The 23568-nt window shown below is 40.6% G+C and overlaps 2 protein-coding genes across 3 annotated transcripts in view; one reads left to right on the top strand and one right to left on the bottom strand.

Annotated features, from left to right (window-relative positions):
* Window positions 1–208: 208 nt before the first annotated feature.
* On the bottom strand, window positions 209–10211 carry LOC112402778 (zinc finger protein 300-like). Of its 2 annotated transcripts, XM_024749948.1 has the most exons (5): window positions 10130–10211; window positions 8039–8083; window positions 7172–7298; window positions 6786–6881; window positions 209–2070 (listed from the first exon to the last, which is right to left on the bottom strand). In XM_024749948.1, exons 1-5 carry the CDS (start codon window positions 10136–10138, stop codon window positions 1142–1144), a joined length of 1206 nt encoding a protein of 401 aa, XP_024605716.1. In that variant the 5' UTR covers window positions 10139–10211; the 3' UTR covers window positions 209–1141. The 2 variants fall into 2 exon arrangements, with proteins under 2 accessions (XP_024605716.1, XP_024605709.1); XM_024749941.1 differs by lacking the exons at window positions 8039–8083; window positions 10130–10211 and having other exon boundaries at window positions 7172–7419.
* Window positions 10212–10563: 352 nt separating this feature from the next.
* The window catches only part of LOC112402729 (zinc finger protein 300), a 91825-nt gene continuing 78820 nt past the window's right edge, over window positions 10564–23568 (top strand). The window contains exons 1-5 of the mRNA XM_024749928.1: window positions 10564–10621; window positions 17971–18095; window positions 18701–18817; window positions 19325–19451; window positions 19694–19789. Of these exons, the coding sequence (XP_024605696.1) occupies window positions 18803–18817; window positions 19325–19451; window positions 19694–19789 (238 nt within the window). The 5' untranslated portion in view covers window positions 10564–10621; window positions 17971–18095; window positions 18701–18802. The remainder of the gene's footprint in view (window positions 10622–17970; window positions 18096–18700; window positions 18818–19324; window positions 19452–19693; window positions 19790–23568) is intronic.

Raw genomic sequence — 23568 nt, 5'->3', positions numbered from 1 at the left:
CTGGTATCTTAATCCCTTCTTATAAGGACACCAGTCAGACTGATTAGGGCCCACCTAATGGCCTCATTTTAACTTAATTACTCTTTAAAGGCTCCATCTCCAAATACAGTCACATTATGAGACACTGGGAATTAGGGCTTCAACATATGGATCTGGGGGGACAATAACAGTATATAAAAAGGGGTTGGGTCCCCAAAAAAAAAAAAAAAAAAAAAAAGGGGGTAATTTAGTCACCAAAAACAACTATTTAAATTGTAGTGAGTGTTGTAAGAGACCATGGCTACTTTCTTTTGCTCACTCTCATATGATATCTATCTCATATATACTTTATGTAAATAATAATACATTTACATACTCTTATCACTGATCAAGAAGTAGCAGGAGTCTTTTATATATGCCAACAAACAACAGGAAAAAAGTTTATTTTATATTTTAGAATTCTTATTTAGGATGCCCTATGTTTTGTTACAATTCATACTTTGCTAAAAGAAGAAAAAATAGGGAATTTCCTGCTGGTCCAGTGGTTAGGACTCTGCACTTTCACTGCCATGGCCTGGGTTCAGTCTCTGGTTGGGGAACGAAGATCCTGCAAGCTGTGTAGCACAGCCAAAAAATAAAAAAAAATTTAAAATAAATAATTTAAAAAAAGGAAAAATAGTATTATTTAATGTGGAAAATAATTGGTAATGGCATTCTACATATATAATGCTTATTTTATATTCGTAATTGTTAGCTTCATGTAAGCAATTCCAATACCTACACGATTTACGTTATGTGGTGCATAATGTAATGTAGAACAGTTTGGAATATAATGCTTTCATATTTTGCAGACTGTCCATATATGATTTTCTAATTTTGTTTTGACTAGCCCACTTATTAATATTTCAAAAGTCTTTGTAGTCCACAGTAAGCATATACCCTTTAGCAAGGAGGTGTACTTTCTGCAATATCTTCTAGAAATACTTTGGCATCACATCTGAAATATGATTTCTACAGAAACATAGCTACATACTTTTCTAAATTTGTTGAATTAATAGGCTTCTTCTTAAGATTTCTTGATACATAATAAGGTTTGATTTCTAATGAAGGCTTTCTGTCACTGTAATTTTTAGTTGAAGATATTCCCACATTAGTGTCTCTTTTAAGAAACTTTTTCTTTATGAGTCCTCTTATGGCGACAGAGGGCTGAGCTATGTCTGAAGGCTTTCCCACACTGATTGCATTCATAGGGTTTTTCTCCTGTGTGAGTTCTGTGATGTATAATGAGGTCAGACTTCTCAGAAAAGGCTTTTTTACACTCATTACATTCATAAGGTTTCTCCCCAGTATGGATTTTCTTATGTCTAATAAGGCAGGACACTTCACTGAAAGCTCTCTCACACCTGGCACACACATAAGGTTTCTCTCCTGTGTGTATTCTCCGATGTACAAAGAGGTGTGACTTCATGCTGAAGGCTCTCCCACATTCATCACACACGTAGGGTTTCTCCCCAGTATGAGTCCTCTGGTGAATACTGAGGTGTGATTTTTGGAAAAAGGCTTTCCCACACTCATTACACTCATAGGGTTTCTCCCCAGTGTGAATTCTCTGATGTTCAATGAGGTGTGACTTATGGGAGAAAGCTTTTCTACATTCAGTACACTCATAAGGTTTCTCTAGAGTATGGATCCTCAGATGTATAACGAGATTTGATTTCTTGCTGAAGGCTTTACCACACTCAGTACATACAAAGGGCTTTTCTCCTGTATGAGTTCTCTTATGTATAATGAGGTCTGACTTCTGGAAGAAGGCTTTTCCACATTCACTACATTCATTCTTTCTTGCATATCTTCTGTTACCACTAAATAAGTCTAAATAGTTAAAACTTCTACCATACGAGTCACGTCTTTGGAGTCTTTGTTTTGAAGAAACAAAGGCTGTGTTCAGATGACATCTATTTTCAAGTGCAGTACAATTGTTATGCTTTTCCTCCATCACAGTTTTCTGGTCAGTGAATGCAACATGCCTGAATAGTGTTCCTTGGTTCTCTTGGTGCCTCTCCATGTGGTCATCAACTTGCCAGACTTTTTCTAGAAGGAAGCATAATAAACTATATGTCGGTGAATATTTCTGCTAATGTATTATGACTCATAGCTTTTTGCCCTATTGTGAGATTGAATCTTTACTTGCAGACCCAGTATCCATATCTAAAAGAAATACCAAGGCTAAATGGAATCTATACCCCTGAGCTTAGCAGGAAAGCCACAACTTTTAAAAGAACTGTAGTAGTAGTAAAAGAACTAGATAATATGACAATGAACATAAATATATTTGACTATATGCAAACAAGACTTTGTAAACTGGGGAGAAAAATGGAAATAATGTCAAGAAGTAGTAAAAAGGAACAAAGAAGAACAGCTGCTACAGGGTCAATGGGAAGAGCCCATCTAGGAGAAATAAAAGTGACTAGGGTAAAATGGTGATTAGAGGAAATAAAGGAAGGACCAGACGAGGAACAGAGAGATTTGAGCTAGTGTCTCATCAACTCATTGTTGGATTGCTGTAGTTTAATCTTCACTTGTCTGTTTGCTTCCAATGTCTTTGAGCTCTTGTCTATTCATCCAGCAGCATGAAACTGATTTTATAAAACCATCAATTCTACTTGTAAACAGGAACACTTTTGTAGCCAGTATAATGGTAATTCATTCTTGTATAGGTGTGAGGGCATAGGAATTCCTATGTCCAGTAAGAGGAAAATATGCCATAGGATAAGCCAACCTTGCTTCAGGATTAGTCACTGCTAAATTCTGATAACTGAGTGTATCATATTATTCTATAATAGTTCATAGATACTGAATCAATCCTGACTTTTAAATGCTCTCCCTACCTTGCTCTCTACCTACCACAGATGGAAAATGAACTGTCATTAAGCACGTGGGCTCTGAATCCAGATTACAATCTTAGTTTCATCACTAATTAGATGTGTGGCACAGGTCAAGTTAATCTCTTTGGGCCTCAATTTCCCCTTCTATAAAAAAAGGATAATAATAGCCCTATCTTACAGGGTTTTGTGAGGATTAAACGAGTCAATTGCTTTAAGTACTCAGAATACTGCCTAGCATGTAATGTTTCACTAGTTAGATATAATTATATTTATTATTACTGATCCGCAGACAACTATGTTCTTGCCACTTTCTGCTTTATATCATGTTTTCCAAGCATCTGGATTCTATTAATGTAATCTTAAGCAGTAGATTTTTCACCCTGTATCTAAATTCCTATCAATCTTCATTTTCATCTATTGATATTTTATAAACTTCTGACAGTACCTGACTACTGTTACACTTATGCTGCCTATATCCAGAGCAATAAAGGCACCACTTGGCTCAGAATTTAACAATCCTACAGAGCTTTCTGGCCCAGTTCCCAACATGTAAGTCATCACTCTTTAAAGAAAATGAGTAAATTTCTATTCTATATCTACCACTGGAACCCCAGAGGCTTCAACACATATCTTTTATCCCAGTGATACTGTGATTTATAATAAGAAATATATATTCCATCTTTGTCCCTGTTTCTGGCACAGAGCTCCAAAAACCCTTGTAATTTCCTAAGTGATGGGAGTCATAAAGGTGTCTTTTGTTATGTTAATAAGTGACTTATGGGAAGCATCTAAGGATCGGGGCTGGTTGCCAGTGGAGCCAACCATGTGATTAGAGGGCTGGAACTTTCAGTTCCATGCCTCAACTTCCAGAGAGGGGAGAAGGGCTGGAGACTGAAGTACTCACCAGTGGCCAATGATTTAATTAATCGTGCCTATGTAATGGGGCCTCCATAAAAACCCTAAAGGAGGGGGTTCAGAAAGTTCACAGGTTGGGGAACCAGAGTGCTTTCATGTACCACCATGCTGGGCCCCAAACTCCATGAGGCCAGAAGTTCCTTGAGTTTGAACTTCTGGCCTCCATACCTGTAAGACAATTAATTTCTGTTGTTTTAAGCCTAGTTTGTGGTAATTTTTTTTTTTTTTTTTTTTGCTGTACGTGGGCCTCTCACTGTTGTGGCCTCTCCCGTTGCAGAGCACAGGCTCCGGACGTGCAGGCTCAGCGGCCCAGGCTCACGGGCCCAGCCGCTCCACGGCATGTGGGATCTTCCCAGACCGGGGTATGAACCTGCGTCCCCTGCATCGGCAGATGGACTCTCAACCACTGCGCCACCAGGGAAGCCCTGTGGTGATTTTTAAATTGCAGCCCTGGGAAATTAATACAATGTTAAAAAAAAAAAAAGACACTATGACAACGCAAGAGTGATGGTGGGTAGGCTAGAATGCTAGAGAAATGAAGATCAAAGACTCTAGGTCCAACCCCAGTGACTTTTTAGCAGAGATAGAAACATCCATCTTAAAATTCACATGGAATCTCAAGGGACTCCAAGTAGTGAAACACTCCAAAAAAAGAACAAAGTTGGATAACTAACACTTCCTGATTATAAAACATACTACAAAGCCACAGTGATCAAGACAGTGTGGTAATGACATAAAGACAGATAGACAGACCAAAGGAATAGAATAGAGAGCCCAGAAATAAACCCTCATGTATATGGTTAAATGATTTTCTACAAGAGTAGCAAGATCATTCAATGGGGAAAGGACAGTCTTTTCAATAAATGGTGGTAGGAAAACTGGATACCTACATGCAAAAGAATGAAGTTGTATCCTTATCTTATGTCATATACAAAAATAAACTGAAAATGGAGCAAAGACTTAAAGAGCTAAAATTATAAAACACTTATTTGGGACTTCCCTGGTGGTCCAGTAGTTAAGACTCTGCACTTCCACTGCAGGGGCTGCAGGTTCGATCCCTAATTGGGGAACTAATTTCGCACGTGACTGCAGAGTGGCCAAAAAAAAAAAAAAAAAAGATAAAACACTTAGATGAAAATACAGAAAAAAGCCTCATGGAGTTGGATTTGGCAATGATTTCTTGGATATAACACCAAAAGCATAGGCAACAAAAGAAAAAATAGGTAAACTGGCAGGCGGACTCTCAACAACTGCGCCACCAGGGAAGCCCCTGGATTTCATCAAAATTAAAACCTTTTTTGTGTCAAAGGACACTATTAAGGGAAATTGCTGGATCATGTGGTAATTCTCTATTCTCTATTTACATTTTTAAGGAATTCCCATGATATTTTCCACAGCTATTGCACAATTTTACATTCCCACAGAATGTGAGAAAATACTTGCAAATCATATATTTTGTAAAGGATTAATATCCAGAATATATAAACAACCCAGTTTTAAAATAGGCAAAGACGGGGGCTTCTCTGGTGGCACAGTGGTTAAGAATCCACCTGCCAGTGCAGGGGACATGGGTTCGAGCCCTGGTCTGGGAAGATCCCACATACCACGGAGCAACTAAGCCCGTGTACCACAACTACTGAGCCTGCGCTCTAGAGTCCGCAAGCCACAACTACTACAGCCCATGCGCCTAGAGCCTGTGCTACGCAACAAGAGAAGCCACCGCAATGAGAAGCCCATGCACCACAAGGAAGAGTAGCCCCCGCTCACCACAACTAAAAAAATCCTGCACAGCAACAAAGACCCAGTGCAGCCAAAAATAAAATAAAATAAATACATTAAAATAAAATAAAATAGGCAAAGAACTTGAATAGACACTTCTTCAAAGAAGATATACAAATGGCCAATAAGCACATGAAAAGATGCTCAACATCACTAATCACTAGGGAAATGCAAATCAAACCCATAATGAGATACACTTCATACCAATTAGGATGACTATTTATTTAAAAAAACTAGAAAATAACAAGTGTTGGTGAGGATGTGGAGAAATTGGAACACTTGTGCCTTGTGGTGGGAATATAAAATTGTGCAGTAGCTGTGGAAAATATCATGGGAATTCCTTAAAAATGTAAATAGAGAATTACCACATGATCCAGCAATTTCCCTTCTGAGTATATACCTGAAAGAATTGAAAGCAGGGACTCAAACAGATATTTGTACACCAATGTTCATAGAAGGAATATTCACAACAACTAAAAGGTTAACAACTCAAATGTTCACTGGTAGATGAATGGATAAATAAAATGTGGTATATACTACAATGGAATATTATTCAGCCATAAAAAGGAATGACACTCTGACACATGCTACAATATAGATGAACTCTGAGATATTATGCTAAGTGAAATAAATCAGACACAAGAGGACAAATATTCTAAGATTCCACTTATACGAGGTATCTAGAATAGTCAAATTCGTAGCTATAGAAAGTAGAATAGTGGGTACCAGTGGCTGGGGGAAGGTGGAACAGAGTTATTGTTTAATGGTTTCAGTTTGTGATGATGAAAGAGTTCTAGAGATGGATGGTGGTAATGGTCTTACAACAATGTGAATGTACTTAATACCACTAAACTGTACACTTAAAAATGGTTAAAATGGTAAATTTTATGTTGTCTATATTTTGTCACAATTTTAAAAAAGAGAAAAATATCTTCTCAAGGTCCTAAATGAAGTTGATAGGGATCACAGGCAGAATACACCTGAAGGAGAAACTGTAACTCTCTAACAGCCATGCAAAAAAACCCACACTAATATGTGATGGTGGTACACAGAAATGGTGTTCAGGTAGATATGAAACTTATGTTAACTGTCCCCAGTTATTTCCAAAGGTCCGAGGCCTTTAAGAAGAGAATCTGAAGCATATTTCTCAAAGATGCCAGCCCTCATTAACCAACTGTGAACTTCATTTCATTCACTTCCATCCACACAACTCTTCACCTAACTCACCTGGGTATCTCCAACTTGAGATTTCTCTCTCCACCATCCATGGCTCTTCTCCTTGTTCCAATTTGTAGATCAGAGCAGGCTTGGTGGTTTTACATCCTGTCAATGAGAAATGATAAGGGATTTGTACCTAGCTACTTGGGCTTCAGGTCCTTTGAACTCTCAGCTTCATCAGGGACTGCCTGATAAAGGTGCTCACTTGTACCTTAAAAAGAGGTTTTTTAAACAAACATGTAGCCATATCTCCCCAAAGATTGTCAGTTGTCATCAACTGAGACTCAGAGCTACACTAGTAAAAGTATTTCAGAGGGCTGGCAATTTGGAGCAACTGAGAAAGGAAAAGCAGTCAACCAGGTGCATACCAATCAACACTGGGAAATGGTCCTCACCCACTGAGATGAGGTTGATATAGTTCTCCAGCATCACGTCCCGGTACAGATCCCTCTGGGGAGGGTCCAGATACTGCCACTCCTCCTGGGTGAAATCCACAGCTACGTCCTTGAATGTTACTGGTCTCTGTAACAACACATTCCTATTCCAACTAAAATGATCTATAATGCATAAAATGGAAAAAATGCATGGCAACTTGTTTCTAACCATGTTCATTAGTTGACAGTGCTTCCCAAAATTTAGTCCCACTTCGTTTTGGGGGATATTGCACTAAACTGGTCTCATTCTGTTTCTCCAGCACTGTGCTTTGATGCCTGTTTGTCTAGATTTATGTTCTATTTTGTGCATGACACAAAACTCATATTTGAAATACTTTATACTTGTGAAATAATTACCCATTAGGCCATTCATTTAATAATAAGTCATTAAACAAATATTTACTGAGTACCCACTACATGTCCAGAACTGACTGTCCTAAATGCAAAGGATCAAATATTGGAAGCTGATCCAATTTGCCAATATGTCAAGCCATAGAAAAAATGCTTACTCAGTGTCAAAAGTTATACAATGAGAAGGCACTGTTCAAACCGCTCTTGATAAGCTTTTTAATGAAGAATAAAACACTTTCTCAATGTTTCAAATTACAGTGTACTAAATATTTGTTTTTATTATTTTTCATTTTCCTATACTTGTATAGCCAAGAGAGGATTCAATGTTCTGACAAAAAAGTTTAAGGTCACAGAATAATTGTAACCAATGGGGCAAATCTCATTGATTATTAAGATTGCTTTGAACTATTTCAGCTCATGTGGTCATTTTTACAATCCTGTACTACTGGTCCTGTATAGCAAAACAAACTAACTCACCTGGGACTTGGTCATTTTCTGTAACCCTTGGGTGAAAGCAGAGATCTATGAAGACAGAGATAGGTTTAAGAGAATGAGCCATGTGAGACCAGGTATGACTTGAAGATTCCAGAGCCACTGGTGTAATAAACCCTGACACAGGTGACCATAACAACCCATACACAGCTGCCTCAACAGTTGGGTTGAAGAAGCCACTGTGGGAGAATTTCCCCCACGGTCCTCCAGAATTCATTGAGAGAAAACCACAGATTTGCACTAAGATTTAGCTACAAGGATATCTGTTGTAGCACTTTTTAACAAACTTAAAGTTGGAGCAAATTAAAGAACTGGTTAGTCAAATAGATATATACCCCCCAAGTAAACTTGTAATCATCAAAAATGATGTTGTCAGAAATTTATCAAAATGTAAGTGGTAGTTGATGTACACCCTTCTCTGACCCTCTAGTCATGCGTTCTGTGGACTCCAACCAGGGCTGTAGGACTACAGATAGGCTACAGTTTGAAAGTAGGATGCACCAGTATTGGGCTCTCAGTGGGACCAAGGATCTACGCAAAGACATCTATACACTTGGAAATATAGTGTCCACATGGTGAGATTCATTCAACAGTCTGTCTGGAATCTGCCCCAGGGGAACTGAGGTGCAGGTCCCTGTGGTTTAAGCTGAGGAGGAGCAGAGTTCAGTTAAATGCTGTGTTTTAGGCTGGGAGACATGTTGTAAAAAGTAGGAGAGTTGGAAACAAATATCTGGGCTTGAATTTACCTGCTGTCTATTTGACCTTGAGCAAGTCACTTCACCTTCCTGAGCCTCAGTAAAATTGGAAATAATACCTGTGTTGTACCAGTGACTTTACCCACCCACCCCTTTTTAAATTAAGCTAACGAATATATTTTACAAAACAACCTAACGTTAATGTAGGTGTGTGTGTGTGTTTGTGTGTGTGTGTGCGCACTCACATCCATGCTAGCCGTTCCCTCTGGCCAGCACCCACTTCCACTATTTCATCAAGACTTTCATCAGATACCAAGGAGGGCTCCCTGTCTACCTAATTTAAAATTAACCCTTCTCCCATTTCCCTTACCCTGATCTACTTTTTCTTTGTGTATAACAATCACCTTCTAGTATACTACATAATTTACTGATTTATTATGCTTATTGTTTATTGACTGTCTCTACTTAACTAAAACTAAAATTTCGTAAAGGCAGGGATTTTTGTCTGAATAGTCAATAGCCAGCACCAGGAAAGTGTTTGGCTCATAGATGCTCAAAAAATAGTCATTGAAAAAAAATACATATGTAGCTATAGTAAGTTTCATGAAACAATGCTTATTACATGGGATACATATGTGATATTTTACAGTATTTTATTTTTTTAAATGTTCACATACAAGAGTACATACTATAGAATTCCATTTATATGATGTTCTATAAAGGCAAAATTAACCTGTAGAAAGTGGAAAACTGGTTGTTTCTCAGCATACGGGGGGAATGATTGACTGGGAAGGTTCAGAACTTTCTGGGGGATTAAAATGTTTTGTATTTTGATGGTGTGGTGGTTAAATGGGTGTATACAACAATTTTTACATTTTTATTCTCTGTAAGTTACGTGCAAATTATTCTACGTAAATTATAACCCAACTTTTTAAAAGCACTGGCAAATAAAAATACTAGTCTTTACTAACTGAACAGATTTCATCACCCATACTCACGACCGTACTGGGTTTCAACCCATAGTTTGAAAAACTGACTTACAGGGTTGCTGTGGGGTTAAAGCTAGACACCTTTGGAAAAGCAGGTAGCATTCCACCGGCAACAATTCAGACCTTCAGTAAAGCCTGGTTCTCTTTCCACACCCCAGAGGGCATTAAACACTTGTGCGCTCCGGCCACTGGTGGATGCGCTCCGGGTCGCCACACCTGCACAGCCCCTGCATCGCCCGATCCCCGACCCGCAAGAACGCAGTCCCGGGAGCCCGCCCACCCGCGGCTCGCGGACTCGGGCTGGGAAGGGTCACTGTAGCTTTTGACACACGCCGGTCCACGCCTCTACCCGAAGTCCGGCTGAGCTCTATTACTCCCCACCCGCCTCATACCCGCGCCATCCTCCTCTGCACGGCGCACCTCCAGCCCCGACCAAGGCCAGCCAGGTGAGGGGCTTAACCTCTCGGGCCTCACCCCCGCGCGGGGTCACCACCGTGAGGACTTGGAGCGCACACATGCGCAGAAGAAGCCGCCTCGCGCGGGGCTCGCTGGAGCGTGTTACCTCCGACTGCAAACTACATCTCCCAGAACGCCCGCCCTGAGGCGCCGCACATGCGCAGCGAGAGGCCAGGCGCGCGTGAGGTGTGGCCCCGGCGCGTTCCACCTGATTCCAGCACTGCGTTTCCCGCCCCGGTCCCCAACCCCCTTCCCAGCAAAAGGTCCACTGGGGGATGACGCACAGGCGCACTGTGCCAGGAATCTTGCGGTGGCGTCCGTACCTACTCCGTTTCAAGAACTCTCCCGGCAGGACCGGCTTTCACTAGAAATTTGAGGACTTAACTCTGGAATTTGAGTTTGAACCCAAGGGTTTTCGTTGTGGGCCTGTGAGTATGAAGTTACGACAAAATGGGAAATACATCTTACAGATTTTATTAAAATGCCTGCAAATTGAAGCTAACAATGGTTGAAGTTAGTACTGAGTGGGATAATTCCGAAGAACACAAACACAAATTTATATTGATTACACAAATATGATGACCAATAGCTAACTCGTCTGGGTAATATTTAAAGAGAAAAATTTGAAAAAGCTTGGAGACGGATATACTCCTCAGGGGAGTTCAATATTAAGAAGGTGTGTTCCCGACCCTTTGGAGTCGGGCCCCAAGAAGGGTCTACTTCAGAAGCAAAAGAAAGCTTTATTCTGTGGTCAAAGAATGGAGAGGTGCAAACTGGCGCTCTAGAGCACATGTTCTCCTGGAAAGACCATTAGTGGGGCTACTTTATAGGGTTCTTGTCAGTGGTGGGCGGGGTGGAGATCTCCTGGGTGAGGGTTAGGCGTGTTGCTCACGCACCTCAGACCGAAGTGCCGGGTACAGCGTCTGCACACGACCGGCTGCTGCCACCGCCATCTTGAATTGAATGTCCTGCGCAGGCTTCCGCTCACTTCAGGCCAAGTTGGGGTGTCCAGCACAGCGCACGGCGCTTCTGCTCTGGGAGCTCTGATGCGATGGGTTAGGTGCAAGGCCTCTGCACACGGCCCTCTACAGGCCAGTGAAACTAGACTAAGCACAAAAGAAGAGGTTAGACCTTATCACTTAGATTCCATCTTATTTTTCCCAGGGGACCCTAGTGGCCTTTGGCAAAGTGGCAAATCCCCCCTCTTTCTTTTGACCTGCCCCTCATTCTTGACGGGTGCTGAGGGCCGAGGGTCTGTCTTCTGCAACTGCTTCCTGCCGAGTTTGGGTGTTGTCATAACCCCAGGTGGAGGAGCACAACTTCTCCCCTGCTGCCTTGAGATATGTTTGATTGTTGACTGGCCTCAGCCCTGACTTCGTATCCCTGAGCGACCACCATTTGAAGTTTTATAGATTCTAATCTTTTGGAGACAAAGGGCGCCAGACAATTTAAACTACATGGCCCAAATATATATCAGCAAGAGGACAATGGTTCTTAAGGGGCCCAGGAAACGTAGAAACCAAGGATGCTGGGGAGGGCTTGTTTTACCCTGTTGCAAAATTTGTTTGGCCAGATTAGGCTGGCTGGCTTCTGTTAACCAAGTTGGTTTTTCTAGTAGCCTGTCTACACTTTCTTTAATCAGGCCACTTACACTGATGTAAAAGCAACATGTTGTATTGACTTGCACAGACCCCCTCCCTTGTCAGCCAACAGATAATCTAGGGCAATCCAGTTATCCTAAAATCCCTATTGCTTGGCATATACAATTACTTATCTTTTGCCTTTTTTTGAAAAAGGAGTTTTAGGTTGGAGAGAGGTTCACAAGAGTCGTGTGGAGCGGGGGGTGGGGGGATGGTGTCTGTTGTCTTGGGTTATTTCTCCAGAGGTTGGGGCTCAGGAGCCCTCTTCATTGGAGTGTGATGTACCCACGGAGTGATCCCTTGCAACTTCAGGGCAGAATGGGTGGTTAGGATCACTAAGTGCTGTCCGTTCCACTTAGGAGTGAGTTGATGTCTTGGGCGGCCTGTTTTCCATGTTTTTAGGTACACCCACTCTCCTGGCTGGAAGGGATGTAGGACCAGGTCAGTGTGTGCAGGCCGCTCGTGGTTACCATATTCTTTGAGAGCTTTCATGGTTTCTCCTACGTGGAGAGCTTGAGTTGTTTCATTCCAAGGGGGTTAAGGTGTCCTTTCTTGGGCTTGGGGAATGGATCTACCATTCATGAGTTCAGGTGCATTTAAGTTTAACTTATCCCCACCGGGGACTAACCACACGTAGAGCAGAGCAGTCAGAAGAATCTTAATCCAGTTTTCTTGACAGGCTGAGTGTAAGGTCCATTTTATGCCCAGGGCACTCACTATCCCCTTCGTCACTTGAGACACAAATGCTGGATCATTATCATTTTGTAGGGATCCTGGGAGCCCAAACCTGGGGATTATTTCTTTTAGTAATGCCTTAGTCACTTCAGCTGCCCTTTCAGTTCTAGTGGGGAATGCTTATATCTGAAATTGTCCGATATTCTCAGTGTGACAGTGAAATCTATCTGCCAGTGTTCTCCAGTGTCTGTCCCTCTGGTTTGAATGGGTCTTATCTGGGGGCCTCTGGGGGCTCTGGTGTTGGAGTTATTTATCGCACCATTGGGGCAGGTCTCAACTACCCAACCGTTTACGTTTTTCGTGCTTGGGGTCACCATGATCTCAACCAGCTAATTATCTAGGACTTCCCTCCCATAGTGAGATCCTTAATGGTCCTCCCTGACAAGCTTGCTCCCTTGGCAAGCTACAGTTTGGGGCATTAACTAGCCACCCATGACTCCCCAAATCCCTATTGAAGCCCCGTTTTGGGGTTTTGTCTAACATTTCTTTTGTGTAGATTGGGGAATAATTGGATGGATCTGACCTTCAAAGTATGAAGGGTAGTTGCCAAGTTACTGGTTCTAGGGCCACCTTTCTGGCAGTTGCATCCACCGTGTCGTTTCCCATTATCCTCTGCATCCTCCTTTTGGTGACCCCAGCAATGAATCATTGCCACCTTTTTTTGGAATCTGTACTGCTTCTGAGAGTTTCAATATGTTTAAGCCATGTACCACCTGTTTATTCTCTGCAGTAAGCATAACTCTTTCCCTTCAAATAGCCCTGTGTCTGTGTAGGGTGGCATATGCATACCAGGAATCTGTGTAAATATTTAAGGCCTTCCCTGTCCTGAGCTCTTAAGGCTTGGGTGAGGGCCATCAGTTTCACCTTTGGGGCTGAAGTCCCTGGGGGTAGGCCTCTTCATTCTATGACTTGGGTCTGGGAGGTTATTGCATATCCCACCAGGCTTTTTCCCTCCCTCACAAAACTACTCCTCTTCAGCGTTTGGGAGAGGCTTGATTCTTAGGTCGGTGTAACTGGGATAGACTGTGTCTATTGTTTCTATACACTCATGTTCTAAGGGCCCTGTTTCTGTAGGTAGTAAGATGGCAGGATTTAATGTACGACAGGTTTGACAGGTTTTTTGTCTTGTCTTGTCTTGTTTCTTGGCTGCACCGCGCCCCAGTGAAAGTGCTGACTCCTAACCACTGGACCACCAGGGAACTCCCAGTGTACCACAGGTTTCCATAGTAACCACTAAGGTATCCAAAAGTGTAGCCTGGACTTGAACTGACGTGTTCCCTTAGAGCTTACTAAATGCTTGAAACTGGTGTGGAGTTCATATGGTGATTTGCTGTCTGAACATTAACTTCTCAACCTCCTTTAGCGGGGTTGCAGTAGCTACTACTGCCCGTAGGCAAGGAGACCATCCCTTAGCTGTTTGATCTAATTGTTCAGATCTGTCCAGGGAAGTTTGTCCTCAGCCATTAACATTACCATCTTGTGCCCCCTGTCTAGGGGAATGCCAATCTCCAGTTTGTCTCCCATTAGGTGGATAGTAACTCCTAATTTATGTGAGATATCCCTTCCTATCAGGGATATAGGACATTTGGGAATGTGTAGGAAGGAATGGGTGACGTGTTTGTCCAATTTGCATTTTAATGGCTCTGTGAATGCCCGTTCTTGGGCCTTCCCTGATACTCCCATAATTTTACAACTCTTATGTCTGAGTGTCTGATCTGGTGTTCAGAACTGAGAAAGTGGTGCCAGTGTTGACTAAGAATTCAACAGACTTTTCCCCAGTGTCCAGTCTCAGACGGGGCTTCTCGGGGGTCAATTGGAGTGCTGGCTTAGGAGCCCCTGGCCCCATTATTCTTCATCTATTTGGACCATCTGCCTTCGAGGGTTGTGGCCAGGTTCTGCCATTTCCATCCACCTTGGGGGGCGCTGAGGGCATTGTCTCTTCTCGTGTCCCTCTTGTTTACATATGGTGCACTGATTGCGTACTAGTTTTCTTGACTTGCTATACCTTGGTGGAGGCTGGGGATCACTCACCAGGTCAAGAATCTCCGTGGGTAGTTAGTTCAAATTCCCATGCCGTCTGGTTGACACTGAAGGGCAACAACCAGTAGGTGGGCTTGCCTCCAGGCCTTTTTATCCTCTATATTTTGGTTTTTAAACACCCAGTAGGCAATCTCAACCAGGTGAGAAGTACACCCAGTGTCGGGGGCACTTTGGGCCAGTTGACAGGTTTCTTTTCTGCTGCCTAGATTCCCTTTAGGAGTGATCTGTCCAGTCGAATTCAACGACCACTATTTTCAACTCAGCATTGGTGTCTTTTCGAGGGACCAAAAACAAACCAAAAAAACCCTTTTATTTACTTAGAAGTATTTGTCTGTCTCATCCTTGACTTTTAAATTTAATTCTCCATATGTGCTTTTATTCCCCTCCTCCACCATGCCCAATCCCAAATTCCTTTTTTCATCTTTTGCAGTTTGCACTGTTTTAGTTATTTACTTCCCTAATCTAGATGTGGATATGTCTTTACATCTGTTATTAAAATAAGAGTCTTTGTTGGTGATGTCTGGGTCATGCTGTCATTGGTATTAAAAATGTTCTCGTTTTCATTATCTGAACTCTTAGAAAACATGGTCATAATAGTCACACTGTTAGAAATTAAACTAGTACTATATCAGTACAAAGCACAGACAAGGCCACAGACTAATTATTAAAGCTTATGATTGCAGTGCACTTAAATTGTACACTTAAATTGTATCACTCCAGAGTGATGCAACAGTGGATAAACCATTTTTGTAAACTGCAAATCATGACTGCCAGCATCAACAGCCAAGGGGAAAAAAAAAGCAATAGTAAAGACCAGGAAAGGCATAAAATCTTTGCCTTATCCACTTGAGAGGATAACAGTGTTGCTTACACCTTTACTTGTGGGACCACCTTATGGGTTTTGTACTTATTCTCCAACTTTCCCCAGCCATCCTCCCAAAGCAGGACTTTTGAAGTCCCTGGGAGGGATTTCCTGGGGCAGTTCCAGACAAAACTTTATGGTGGGTCATTCCACCTCAGTCTTCTCCTTTCATTTCTCCTTTTTTCTATCTGTCAATCCCCCCTTCTCCTTCATTCTCCTTTGCCTCTGTCCTCAGTCTCTCACTCTCAGTCCCTCATTTTCCCCCCTTTTGTCCTCCAGTCTCCACTCTCTGTTCTTATGCCTTAGGTCTTTTTGTCCCTTAGGCTTCCTTTCTCTTTTCCTCAGTTTCTCCTTTATTTTGTGTTTCAGTCTCCTCTTCCCTGTCTCAATTTTCTTTTTTTAAAAAAATAATTTTATTGAAGTAATATTGTGTTAGTTTGTGCCTTAGAGCAAAGCAGCAAAGTGATTCAGTTATGCATATATATACACATACTCTTTTTCCTATTCTTTTCCATTATGGTTTATTAAAGGATATTGAATATAGTTCCCCGTGCTATACAGTAGGACCTTTTTGTTTATCCATCAATTTTCCTTTTTTTCGTCAATCGCCCCCTGCGATTTATTACCATAATTGTAATTTCCCCTAGGAGGATTTCCTATAATAATTAGCATAAGTAACTGTTCATGCCCCTCTCAGCTGCCCAAGTTTTCCATCACTTTTGCCCCTCTCCCACACTGGAATCTCCTGGACCATTTAGCAGACCTTTTCAGTAGACTCTCCTACGAAAGGATTGCACCATTCCAAATTCCTCTTAAACCAGTTACAGTCTTCCAGTAAAGTACTGCCCTACTGCAGATTCTTCCCCAATCCTGTAAAGTCTGCAATAGCTTCTACCTTACGCATTTGTATAATTCTCCTTTTTGTCATCTTTTCCCCCTCCCTTCGCTGCCGCGGTGGTACAGCCCAGCTTCAGGTTCCGAATAAACTGAATTCCTCTGCTTGTACGGAACTGGCCGGCCTTTCAAGATGGCGGCTCCCAGTGAGACACAGCGCTTGGGGGCGGCCATATTGCCTCCTGAACAAAGCCGCTCAGGCTGTGGAGCGGCCAAAATGCCCGGTACGGAACAGCGAAGGCCTGGGAGCCTCGTGCTTTGCTCACCCAGACAGGAAGCGGGAGAGTTCGCCGCTATGAATGTGACATCCGTACTGGGATAAGCTGTGGCAGGCGTTTTGGGACCTGATAATCGAGCTGGGGGTCAGAAGGGGGATTTATGGGTTGAGACTTGAGAAAGACTGAAATTGTTATTGGGACGGCGGTCCATGAGGGTCAGTAATTGAAGGTCTATGGGGTCAGTGGTGGGGAGTCTCTAGTGTGAGTGTTGGGTATGTATGTGGATCAGTCATAGGGAGAGCTGTGTTATTTGTGGGTCAGGGACCGCGGGCCTGTGCGCTGATGGGGTATCCGTGTGGCCAGTGATTTGTGGACCTATATGGCCAGTGCTGTGAAGGGAGTGGGGGTGGAGGTGCTCTTTGAGATTTCTGATTTCTGCACCTGGTGATTCAGTGATTTTTAGAGGTTATTAATGGGGCCCAGAGCTGATACAGGTTAGTCCCAGTTTACTGGGAAATGCCTCATTTTACAGTCTGTGTAGGTCAGAGGCTGCTCTCAAGGTGAAGCCCCTCCTCAGATGTTTTTTCAAGTCATCATCTCTTTCCATCATTCATATCATCACAGAAGAAAACATCCTTTGAATGTAAGACCAAACAAATCTAAAGGGACAGGATTATTACTGTCAATTCCGTCGAGCCAAAAACTACCAGGAACACCCTGTAGTTGAATAAGTTGGGTTTATTGCTCTTGCATCTAGTTAGGAACACGTACACAGTGGGGAGCGTTAAGGGTGTCTCGATAAGAGGGTGTTAGAAAACACTTGTTATAGTATTTGGCCTTGTGTTAGGTGATTTTGAGGAGGGTGTAGGGAACGGGCCTAGCTCTGAATTGGATGTTGTCAGGAAGTGGGGTAATTCAGTGAGTGGAAATTTTAATAAATCTTATCTAGAGACAAGAATGACTAGGTTGAAGCTAAAGGTGTGATAGGTAAAAAAGTAGCAATCCTTCATGTTAGTTGGGAGAGGGGGATGTTTGGTATTTTGTGAATTGGAGAATATTGATGTTTTGTCTGTGTTCAGGTATGATTTAAGAGAGGTGTTGTTTTTGTCTAGATCTGTCCTGGTCAGGGAGTGGCCTGTCTGATGTAAGTGTTTCTTGTCATTGTTTGTGTTAAATAGGAGAGTTATGAGTGCCAGGCCAGTTCTCAGATAGGAAGGGCTGCTTTTTCTCTTTCTCATGTAAGATTTGATTTCAGCCCTGCCTCTTCCTCAGTTTATTGCAGTCCTTCTACATTCTGTTCAACAAACATTTATTAAATGTCTGCTGTTTACTTGTTGCAGAGCTGGGCGTTCAGAGATGAGCATGACTGTTTGATTGTTTTCTTCCAGATTTATTTTGACAAAGCCTGGGATACCCTATATGAAACAGTCTTCCTATCATGAGAGGACTCACTTCCTCTAAATCAGTTCAGCCATGTCTGCATGACCCATCCTGGGACTGAGAAGATTACCAGGTAACTATCTTGCTGCATTGTGGTATGTTCATGTTTAACAGTAGTTCCAACCTATAACTATATATTTTTTAATATAGAAACTGCACTATTAAAAATTAGCAATAAAAATTTAAACAGAAAACATCTTAAAATTAACAAAATCAACAATTTCAATCCATGAATACTGACTTGGCAAGAGAATTTGCCAAGTTAGGGGAAAACATGAAAGAGCTCTTAGGATTTTACTGGCTGCTTCTGTTTAGGGAATATGGGAATGCATATTCCCTAAACAGAAGCAGTTTTCTACTTCGTCATTCCCATTCTTATTGCCAGGGATCTGCTCCATCTTTACATATATATCCATGATTATTGTCTTATGGTAGTTCTGCATATAGAATAACAAATATAATTGCTGGTCCAAAGGGGAACAATAAGGTGTTAGTAAGTCAACAGAAAACATATCAGCATTCATCCAATTAAAAATACACCTTGTCCAAGTTCTGTGTGATCATATTATAATCACAAGAGGGCTTCCTTCACATGGTGGTTCGGTAAGGACTCTTCCGTAGGACCAAATGACCTTCTTCTACAGGGTGGCCTGTTATCCATGTGACTTTTGGTGGTAGTGTTTCTAGACTGGTGAATGTCAGTTCTGGCTCCAGGAGGCTCCATTCTATCTCCTAGTCCTGATTCCTCAGACCTTTTCCCTTTTGGAAGAGAAGCAGAAGATGACCAAGTCTCAGGTGAGTTGCTTGCTTACTTTGTACTTGATTTCCATACAATGAAATAGAAAAGAGTGGAAAGTCAAAAATTAGGATTAGGGAAAATGTAGAGAGAATGAAAGATAAAGACTTGAAAAGAGTTACTATGTAATATGCAGATTATATATTTTGAAACCACATGAAACCACTATTAAACTTAGTTCATATATATATATTCGTTATATATAAATTTCGAGAAGACACAGTGGAAAGTTAGAGAATATCATATGCATGATTTGCATTTTCATCTACATTTGTTGAATAATCCACTTACTTGAAGTGGATGCTGCCTTGATTAAATTTCCATTTGTGATTAGGTCTCTTTTGCTTTCCTGTTCTCTTGCTGTGTTTGACTCTTTTTGCTGAAGATAGATCTTTACATCATTTTTCTCAATAGGCATAATGTAGAACTGGGAGTGTAGTTTTGTATACTATGGTAAAAATGATGAGAATGATCAATTCAGATTGAACAGGAGCATGCTATTACAGGGTCCAGTGTCATTCGAGGATGTGGCTGTAGATTTCACCCAGGAGGAGTGGCAGCAACTGGACCCTGCTCAGAGGACCCTGTACAGGGATGTAATGCTGGAGAACTACAGCCACCTGGTCTCAGTGGGTAAGGATGGCTTCCCAACATAACTCAGAGTTAGCCAATCCAGTGCCTCTCACTGGAATTTGATTGAGTTGGGTGGGTTCTTGACCTACTTGTGACTTTTTGCTCTCTTTCTTCTCTCCAGTGGAAGGTCATTACTGTTCTGAGGGCCAGCTGGACAACTTTATTGTAGGGCTCCTAAAACTGTATCTTTTCTTCTTTCTTCAGTGTAGTCAACTCAATTCCTCAATTTTTTTTTATCATAGGGTATCCAGTTTCCAAACCAGGTGTCATATCTAAGTTGGAACAAGGAGAAGAGCCATGGATTATGAAGAGAGACATATCAAATTGGATCTATCCAGGTGAAAATCTGGCAGATGGAAGACAAAGGGAGTGAAATATCAGTTTGTTTTTGTTTTTAATTGGTTGGCAACTAAGAGTTACATTTCCACCCAGATTGATAACTCCTATTCCTTCTTGCTCCTGTGCTGTGTGTGTAGTAGGTATTCGACAACTAGTTAATTCAGTAGTAGTGAGCCATGTACAGAAGAGAAATTTCTTATTGATTCACTCAACAATCATATCTTTAGTACCTTTCTAAAAGAGTCAAAGACAATAGAAGGCAAATGCTTTTCAGGAACATAGGTTTTACATAGAAAGACAAGACATCAAGATTTACAGCTATATAAAATTGCATGTCCAATATAGTTACTGCTTCAGGGGTTCAGTGAAAATTATAGTCTAAAGAGATGTGGCATAATTTAAGAAGGCATTTTTCAAAGCATGAACCAGCTACTTTGAAGTATATCTGAAGTGTGGCTTAGGCAGAAGGAGGAAGGTGAGGGCAAGCTCTAGGAAAGGACATGTACAAATCCTTGGAGTTAGAAATCAACATGGCTTATCTGATAGAAAATTTTTAGGCTTACTTGACTTTAATAAAAGATATTTATTGGGGAATAGTGGAATATAAAGTTGGTTACATATTGTGACTACAGCTATGTTTCACTAGCTGTACCCTGAAATTTTCTGTTATTATTTTTTTAAGCAGCTTTGAGATATAATTCATATGCCATACAGTTCACCCATTTAAAGTCAGCAGTGGTTTTTAGGATATTCACAGATTTGTGCAACTGTCACCACAGTCTATTTTAAGACAGTTTTATCACCTCCAAAAGAAACCCTATACCCTTTAGCTATCACACCCCTTCTTCCCATCTCCCCAGCCCTAAGCAATCACTAATCTGCTTTCTGTCTGTATTGATTTGCCTCATTCTTGATATTTCATATAAATGTATTCATATAATATGTGGTCCTTTGTGACTGACTTCTTTCATAATGTTTTCAAGGTTCATCCACATTTTAGCATGTATCAGTACTTCATTCCTTTTTTGGCTGAATAATATTACATTGTATTGATATACTACATTTTGTTAATCCATTCATCAGTTGTTGGATATTTGGCTTGTTTCCACCTTTTAGCTACATGACTAATGCTACTATTAACATTCATGTACAAGTTTTTGTATAGACATATCTTTTTTTTTTCCTTTGGTGTGTACCTAGGAGTAGAATTGCTGGGTAATATAGCAACTGTATGTTGAACCAAAACGGTCCCTGAAGACTAATTAGGTTGAGCATTTTTTCATGTGCTTATTGGCCATTTATTTATGTTCTTTGGAGAAATGTCTATTCAGATCACTTGTCCTTTTTTTTTGAAGTATAGTTAACTTACAATATTATCTTAGTTTCAAGTGTACAACATAGTGATTCAACATTTTAATAGATTATACTCCATTTAAAGTTATTACAAAATAATGACTATATTTTCCTGTGCTGTACAATATATCCTTGTTTATTTATTTTATACATAGTAGTTTGTATCTCTTAATCCCCTATCCCTATCTTGCCCCCCATCCATTTTTGAATTGAGTTATTTGTCTTTTATTATTGAATTATGAGCTCTTTATATAAAGTTCCTATATAGAACTTCCATGTAAAGTTTGTTATATAGATATAATTCTTCGTATAGAATTCTTATTCGATATAAATCTCTTATCAGATAAATGATTTGCACATACTTCCTCCCATGTTTTCTTTTTACTTTCTTGATTGTGTCATTGAAGCACACATTGAAGAGTTTTTAACTCTTTTTTAAAAATTAAAAAAAATTTTTGGCTGCATTGGGTCTTCATTGCTGAGCACGGGCTTTCTGTAGTTGTGGCGAGCGGGGGCTACTCTTGGTTGTGGTGCGCAGGCTTCTCATTATGGCTTCTCTCCTTGCGGAGCACAGGCTCTAGGTGCCCGGGCTTCCGTAGTTGCAGCATGTGGACTCAGTAGTTGTGGCACGTGGGCTCAGTAGTTGTGGTGCATGGGCTTAGTTTCCCTGCGGCATGTGAGATCTTCCTGGACCAGAGATCGAACCCATGTCCCCTGCACTGGCAGGCAGATTCTTAACCACTGTGCAACCACGGAAGTCCCAGGAGTTTTTAATTTTGATGAAGTATAGTTTATCTATTTTTTTTTGTCATTTGTGCTTTGGTGTCATATCCAAGAATCCATTGCCAAATCCAATGTCATGAAGATTTACCCCTGTGTTTTTTCCCTAAGAGTTTTGTACTTTTACCTCTCACATTTAGGTCTTTGATCGGATATTTTGAGTTAATTTTTGCATATGGTGTGGGGTAAGGGTCCAACTTCATTCTTTTGCCTGTGGTAATCCAGTTGTTCCAGCACCATTTATTGAAAAGACTCTCCTTTTCCCATTGAATGGTCTTGGTACCCTTGCCAAAGATCAGTTGGCCATAAATGAAAGGGTTTATTTCTGGACTGTCTATACTATTCTGTTGATCTATATATCTATATATCTGTTCTAAAGCCAATATCACACTCTCTTGATTACTGTTGTTTGTGGTAAGTTTTGAAATTGGGAAGTATCATTCTTCCAACATTGTTTTTCTTTTTAAGCATTGTTTTGACTCTTCTGGGTCCATATGAATTTTAGAATCAGAGTATCAGTTTCCACAAATAAACGTCTTCAGATTCTGATAGGGATTGGTTGGATTTGTAGATCGATTTGAGGAGTATTGCCATGTTAACAGTATTAAGTCTTCTGATCCCTGGAACATGAAATGTTTTTCCATTTATTTAGATCCTCTTTAACTTCTTTCAGCAATGTTTTATAGTTTTCAGAGTATAAGTTGTGTACATCTTTGTTAAACATACTTCTTAGTATTTTATTCTATTTGATACTATTGTAAATGAAATTGTTTCATTAACTATATTTTTGGATTGTCCATTGCAAGTGCATAGAAATGCAATTGATTTTTGAATATTGGTCTGGGATCCTGCAAACTCACAAAGTTTACTGGTTCTAATAGTTTTTAGCTAATTCTTTAGGATTTTCCATATAAAATGAATTTGTCATCTGTAAATAGAGATCGTTTTAAATATCCCTTTACACATTGGATGCTTTTTATTTCTTTTCTTGGTTAACTACCCTGGCTAGAACCTCTAGTACAATGTTGAATAGAATGGAGAGTGGACATCCTTGTCTTGTTCCTGATCTTATGGGAAAAATCCAGTCTTTTACCATTAAGTTATGTTAGCTGTAGGTTGTCATGCCCTTTGCCAGGTTGTGGAAGTTCCTTTCTATTCCTAGTTTGGTGAGTGTTTTTATCATGAAAATGTGTTGCATTTTGACAAATGTTCTTTCTGCATCTGTTGAAATGATCTATTTATGTGATGTGTTAATGAATTTTAATTAATAGATTTTTGGACAACAAACCAACCTTATATTTCTGGATAAGTTCCACTTGGTGATGGTGTATAATTCTTTTTATATGTTGCTGGATTTGGTTTACTAGTTGTATTGGGGGTCTGCAAGACCACCTTCAGTTCTGCTGATTTGCTAGAAGGACTCGCAGATTGAGAAAAACTGATACATTCATGGTTATGGTTTATTACAGTGATAGAATTTACCAATCTAGATATGGACATTTCTTTGTGGGAAGATTTTTATTTATTAAGTTTCTTTCCTTGATGTGAATCTATGTAGATTATTTACTTTTTCTTGAGTCAGTTTTGGTAGGTTGTTTTTTTTTCCAAGGAATTTTTCCAGTTCATCTAAATTGTCATATTTATT

Source organism: Neophocaena asiaeorientalis, unplaced genomic scaffold, assembly GCF_003031525.2.
Source record: "Neophocaena asiaeorientalis asiaeorientalis breed wild unplaced genomic scaffold, Neophocaena_asiaeorientalis_V1.1 scaffold548, whole genome shotgun sequence".
NCBI classification, from domain to species: domain Eukaryota; kingdom Metazoa; phylum Chordata; class Mammalia; order Artiodactyla; family Phocoenidae; genus Neophocaena; species Neophocaena asiaeorientalis.
The sequence above is the reverse complement of the archived record's forward strand: the minus strand, read 5'-3'. Positions and strand labels throughout refer to the sequence as shown.